At 37.0% G+C, this 6,673-nt stretch overlaps 1 protein-coding gene across 1 annotated transcript; it reads right to left on the reverse strand.

Annotated features, from left to right (window-relative positions):
- Positions 1-5,208: 5,208 nt before the first annotated feature.
- On the reverse strand, positions 5,209-6,272 carry LOC132038497 (uncharacterized). Its single transcript, XM_059429157.1, has 2 exons — positions 5,674-6,272; positions 5,209-5,566 (listed from the first exon to the last, which is right to left on the reverse strand). Exons 1-2 carry the CDS (start codon positions 6,270-6,272, stop codon positions 5,209-5,211), a joined length of 957 nt encoding a protein of 318 aa, XP_059285140.1.
- Between the last annotated feature and the right edge of the window lie 401 nt (positions 6,273-6,673).

Below are 6,673 nucleotides of genomic sequence, written 5' to 3' on the forward strand. Positions count from 1 at the left end.
CTCAAAGGAGGCAATTGAAATTGCTAAGAGTAGTCTGTACAATGGAAAAAAAAAAGGACAAATTTGCGTTAGACATGATGTTGTAAAGCAATTGTTAAATCTTGTGTTATTTCCTTGAAATTTGTAACGTCTGAGAGAAATTAAAATTTGACAAATCCTTTAACCAAAAATTTGGCAAGGAGAATAATCCTTGAAATGTCGACGGGGATAGGGCTAAAGCCCATGGATTGAGGTAATATGGTCGATACCCGTTTGTGGTCAAACGAAGCCATATAGGCCGTCAATATACACTAAATTTCCTATCCCTATGGCGTGTGGTAGTGTTTTGTAAGGTTGAGTTTTACTCTTAATCCATAGCCCGTTGTGTGGGTGCATTTGAGATGCACTTGAGGATTTACTTGAGTTTTAATCTTAATATTTCCACAACCCGTTGTGGTAATGCTATTGAGAATCACTAAATGGAATCACCGTTCAATATGAGAAAGGTTGAGCTTATTTTGCCCTTAATGATTCCATAGCCTTATGGTAGTCTATGTTGAAGATAGACTTGATGGAATCACCTACGTGAATGTAAAGGTGGGGCCGCCTTTTATGAAAAATTTGGGTTGTTTTTCTAGAGCATTCACGAGACCCGAGGTTTGGTGCATGGCCACAAAAGCACTTTGTTAGTATCGCGGAGTTTGCTTAAAATTAAGGATATAGTATGTGTTGTGGGAGTCTCAACTTACGTCCATTCAGTTAAAGAGTACTTCACTTTGTAGATATTAGTTGTTGCCTCATTCTACTACGTGTTAATTCAAATCGAAAGATATTAATGCTTAAGTACATGTTCCTTCCCTTTGTCCAAAAATTATTTTTTACTCTTTATCTTTGCATTAGTGGGTGATTGTTGGAATTAATCTACTTTTTCTTTTATTGTATAATGCAAAGAATTATTTTTTGTAACAACCACTTCAATTTTCTTTAATTGGCTTATTTGAATAGCCATGTTAACATGGCTCATTAAGTTTTTTAATTACTGAGTTAATGAGTCATTAATCTTCTTTGACCACTTCATATTTTCAAGCTATATTAATTAGCCTTTTTGGTGATTACATACACACACAAAAGCATCTTCTTCCTCTTTTCTTCTAAAGTTATTTTTCTGGGCAATTGTTTTAAGCAAACTCCAAACTTCTAGCCACTAGTGCAAGTATTTGGGAGTGTTGTGGAACCTTGGGGAGCGACCGGCTACAACGATTTGCACCGGAGTCGGACCGTAATCGCTTTCAATCAGTGGCTTGTCATGATGCAACGATAATCCGATAAGTTGATTTTATCATTTTGTTGGTTTTACTGATTAATATTGTTAATATTTCCAACAAACACCACACGATTCAAAGTTCATTTTGATACATCACACACATCTTTATTTTAATACTACAAGATTCAAAAGTTTTCTTTATTTTCTTAAATTCCATACTAAGTCAAACTTAGATAAATAAATTGAAACTGATTGAGTAATATATTTTTTATTTTCAGTTTCAGGAAAAAATCACTATTGAAAGCGCCCATGAATGACGCACGGACTACAAATATAAAGTGGAAAAGGGCCAAATATACCTCTCATTATACTTTGGTTCAAATATACCCCTGTCGTTATACTTTGGCACAAATATAACCCTCATTTTAACAGCGTGACACTTCTTAGCATCCTATTGGTCTATTTTTAACTATTCCTTAATTAATCAAAATTCTTTTTTTTTTTTTTTTGGAAAAAGAATCACACAGCAGCAGCTGATGATGATTTATTAAGCAAATCAAATATTTACAGGAAAAAGTCAGAAGCAAAAACTAAAAGTCTAAAGCTAAAACTATATACATTTTGTTGCATAAAATAACAAAGCTTCACTCTAAATAAATAGTAGTCAGTAACAGTTGCCTTGGATTGATGTCACTATCAGTCACCTCAAGCTCTCACCAGGTGCTATGTCATCAACTCCAAATGAATAACTCAAGCAATCAGTATGACAAACTATTCAAAAGGTGTCACTTTTGCAACTTCTGCGTTCACTCATGCACTTCTATAGTGGAAAGCACTGGCCTGAATCCTACTTAAGAAACTGTAAAATCATCTAAAAAAAATCGCTTCTAGCAGAATGAAAAGATATAATGTTAATAGCACACACTAGATAGGGAAACCTTAGATATGCTGATACTATTCAGACCGTGAACTCCATATCCATACCTAGTCTGGTTCTCTAGGTCTAGTCTCTGAAAATCTGATGTATGGTCTTGCACTCTTACCATTGGTAAGTATCTTCCTTGCACCTAATGGAAAATCCATGAACTGCTGAAACTGAATATACCTGTAAAATCAAAAACTAAGTTAGTTAAAAAATCTGTCAGTGCCTTGCCTTCCCTCAAAATGTGAGCAAATTGCATTGGTCCGTTATTGCTCCATTGCTTGATCATCTTCACTTCCACACTAATCTTCCATGGACAGTCCCATTTATCCTCCAAGATGTTGATCATGGTCAGTGAATCAGATTCAATAATCAGTAGGAGTAACTAATGGGAGATGCAATAAATCACAACATCTTGTATAGCAGCTGCTTCTGCAACTATATTTGTTGTAACCTGTAATTGTCTAGCACTAGCATACACCAAGTCACCACTCTCATCCCTAATACAAAAGGCTGCAGAACTTAATCTTGGGTTACCTCTATAAGCTCCATCTGTGTTGCATTTAAACCAACCTACTCTAGGACAATTCCAGTGGACTAGTCTGATGGAACTAGCAGCTTTAACTCCTTCTAGAAACTTGATCAATTGAGGCCAATCATCAGGGACCTCCTTCAACCAAGGATAGACAGATCTCACCAGATTATGCAGATTATAATTGATCTCATATAGCACCTTATCTTTTCTGATGCTCTTCCCATGCATAATACCATTTCTCCTCTTCCATATATGCCAACAAATAAAGGTGGGAATAACATGATATATTGGCTTCAACATAGGAATGCATTGAGTACTCCACAGTGTAACCACTGCCTGAAGAACCTGTACTAGAGGTCCTGAAATTCCAAATTCCGTGCATAGCTTAGTAATTCCATACGTACTTAGCAAAGTCAATGTGAAGAAATGATGTTGAATCGTTTCCTCTCCGAGCATCAACACAACACCTGCATTTGGACACCATAGCTATATGCATTCTCTTGAGGACATTATCAACTGGTAATTTGTATTTCCACAATCTCCATAATAGAAATGCAATCTTGAAAGGAATCCCCTTACTCCAGATTTGTTTAAACTGCATAGAAATCTGGCCATGTTGCATTAGTTCATTCCATGCACTCTTCACTGAAAATTTCCCATTATTACTCAGCACCCACCAAGAGTTATCTTTATTCTCCACAATTTCCCCAACCCCTAGTGAATATCTAACATGGTTAACAATTCCTATAGGTAGTTCATCCTGTATCCTCAGAAAATCACACCCTTCAGCAGTCATAAAAAACTTCAGCTTATCAATATGTGAATGAACTGGAGCAAGATATTTTAAACATCCAAGCTTGGACCAATTATCTTGCCAAACATTACATTCCCCATTTCTTAGCTCCCACCAGATAAAATGATCAGTACTCTCCCTAGCTTCCAACATTTTCTTCCACACTTAAGAACCTCATCTCCACTACACCTCTGTAGGCCTAAGTTTCTTACAGTATTTGTTCCACATAAAAGTTGTCCACATAGTATTTTCTGTCCTGAACTTCCACCAGAGTTTTGCAAACAAAGCTTTAGATATATCATATAAAGATCTAAAACCAAGTCCCCCTTCTTCTTTTGGTAGACAGATCTTAGCCCATGACACCCAATTTACTTCTTCCCTATTCTTTTTTAGCCCAGAAAAATCCTGCAAATATTCTATACAGCTCATTAATGGTGTATTTTGTTGGAACCACAACAGATAATAAATAGATTGGGAGGCTTTGAAAGACATTGTTTATCAGTACCGTTTTCCCTCCATAAGATAATAACCTACCTTTCCAGTTCTGCAACTTATTTTTCACCTTCTTAATGAGATCATTATAAAACACCTTTTTCCTCCTAGATTGAAAGATTGGACAGCCAATATTTCGAAGGAAAAACTTCTCTAGAGAAACCAGTGATAAGTTCCACCTGCTAACTTATTGATACTGGCACCTTATGAAACATGTAGAATGCACTCTTGTCTTTATTTATGAGTTGTCCAGACTCCTTCTCATAATCTTGCAACACATCCATGATTTTCTGAAGAGAATGCTTCTCTGCTGAAGTGAAGATAATTGTATCATCAGCATAGGAAAGATGATTAATATTAAAGCTCCACTTAAGTAATCCATATCCCACATAACAAGAATCATCAAACAAAGCATTAAGAGATCTTGACAGAACCTCTGCTGATAAAATAAATAATGCAGGTGATAAAGGATCACCCTGCTTAACTCCCCTAGTTGAATGAAAGAAACCTATGGATTGGCTATTGAATAGTATGGAATACTAGTTATTTGCCAACAATCTCCATATTTGATCTAGAAATTGATTAGCAAATCCCAATCTCTCTAATGATTTAACCAGAAAACTCTAAGACACTCCATCATATGCATTAGCCATATCCAACTTGATAACTACATTAGCAGGCTTACCCCTCTTTCTAATATCAGTGACTATCTCCTGTGCTAATAATACATTTTCAATAATGCTCCTGCCTTTGACAAATCCTGCCTGGTTGCTAGTTATGAGAGATGGTAACACCTTTTCCGATCTATCATGAACCACCCTAGAGATGACTTTGTTGACAAAGTTACTAAGACTTATAGGCCTTAGATCTGAAAATGTTTGCACTGTGTCTTTTTTTGAGAGAAGAATCAAATTTGTGTAAGTAATGGGCTTAGGGAGAGACTGACCATTGGAAAAAGCCTCCACCAACCTGACTACATCCCTTCCCACCACATCCCAGCATGACTGATAAAATTTGCCAGAGAATCCATCAGGACCACTAGCACTTGTCCCACTGAGGTTGAAAACATCTTGCTTGACTTCTTTAGAAGTAGGAATGCAACAGAATGCAGCATTTCCCTGCTGATCAACCAGTTGAGGAATATGGTCAAGAAGTCTACTTTGAGTCTGAACCTCCTCTTCTGAAAATTGTGCTTGATAGAACTGCACATCTTGACTAGCCATTTAAGCTCTATCCTCTATCCAAGAACCATCCAATCCTTGAATCTTTTTTACCATCAGCTTCCTCCTTCTACCCCTCACAAGATTGTGAAAGAATCTAGTATTTCTATCACCATCCACAAACCAATCAACTCTTGCCTTTTGCCTCCAGTATTCCTCCTCAAAATAAAGATATCTTTTATACTCAGCATGAGCACATTGAAGCACACACCTGTTAGCAGCAGTAGGAGCCTCCTCAAATAATTCCTCCTTGATTTTGAAAATCTCTTCCCTGATAATTAACTGTTTAAACAAGTCTACATACACCTCCCTACTCCACTTAGAAAAAACACCCTTCAAATGTTTAAGGTTGGCTTTAAAGCTGATGAAAGGGTCCAGCTATTCATGTGACTGCCAGTTTTGCTTAACTGTATCATGAAATGTCTCATGATTAGTCCAAAAGTTCAAAAAATTGAAAGGTTTAGGCACATTAGCATTAGCTGCACCATAAGAGCAAAGGAGTGGTGCATGATCTGGCCAGTTCTTGCTAAATGTTCAACTTCCATATTACCCAACCAAGTCTGCATCTGAGAGTTAACCAACATTCTATCCAGCCTCTCAAATATACCTTCATTATTAGCCCTGCCATTCCACCAAGTGAAAGGGGTACCCTTGAACTGTATCTCCTCTAGCTCACAAGAGTTGACACAAAAGGCAAAGTCCTCTGAGCCATTCATATTTACTGGAAATCCACCAATCTTTTCTTCTTGATTCATTACAACATTAAAGTCACCCTCCACTATCCATGGACTAGTAATATTGTTAGCCAACTGATATATGTTATCCCATAATTCCAATCTCTCAGTAGCATCACATTTAGCATATACCAGAGTGGTAATCAACTCTTGATTGAATTCCTGGAAAAACAACCTCAATGTAACTTGTTGTGATGAATCCAGCAACACCTCAACCTCAATATTCTCTGCTATAAACACCCAAACTTTGCCATTATTATTGGACAAAGCTGTATGCATAGTCAATCTCCTCCTATAGTGTTGAATTTGTGTGGCTTGTTGAAATGGCTCCATCAATGCAACTAAAAAGAATTTATGATGCCTATTTAACATTTGTAGCCTATGGAAGGCCTTCTGGGTCCTCACTGATCTTATGTTCCATATGAGTGATTAAACATCATTTGGAATGAGATTTAGCAGCAATCCTCTTTGACAGAATCCTTGTAGCCTCATGTTTCTCCACTTCCTCTTCCCCTTTGTAGTGGATTTTGCATCTAATCCTCTTGGTTTTAAAACATTTTCTAGAAGCACAGTAGTAGAAAAGGCCTTCTTTTTGCCCTTGTCAAGCAATTCAGAGCCAATAATTTCTTCATCTCTCTTGGGCGGGGCATCAAGTACATCTATCTTTACCGATGTTGCAATTTCTAAAAGCTGGAGTAGATCCTAAAGAGCTACCACTTCCTCATGAATCTCTT

This window comes from Lycium ferocissimum, chromosome 11 (assembly GCF_029784015.1).
Source record: "Lycium ferocissimum isolate CSIRO_LF1 chromosome 11, AGI_CSIRO_Lferr_CH_V1, whole genome shotgun sequence".
NCBI lineage: Eukaryota > Viridiplantae > Streptophyta > Magnoliopsida > Solanales > Solanaceae > Lycium > Lycium ferocissimum.

Bases quoted from the DNA above. Each gene is read 5' to 3' on its own strand.
- LOC132038497 (XM_059429157.1), bottom strand. From the start codon at position 6,272: ATGGAGCCATTTCAACAAGCCACACAAATTCAACACTATAGGAGGAGA. The intron at 5,567-5,673 runs GTGCCTAAACCT...CCCTTTCATCAG, and splicing joins ATGGTGCAGCTAATGCTAAT to CTTTAAAGCCAACCTTAAAC.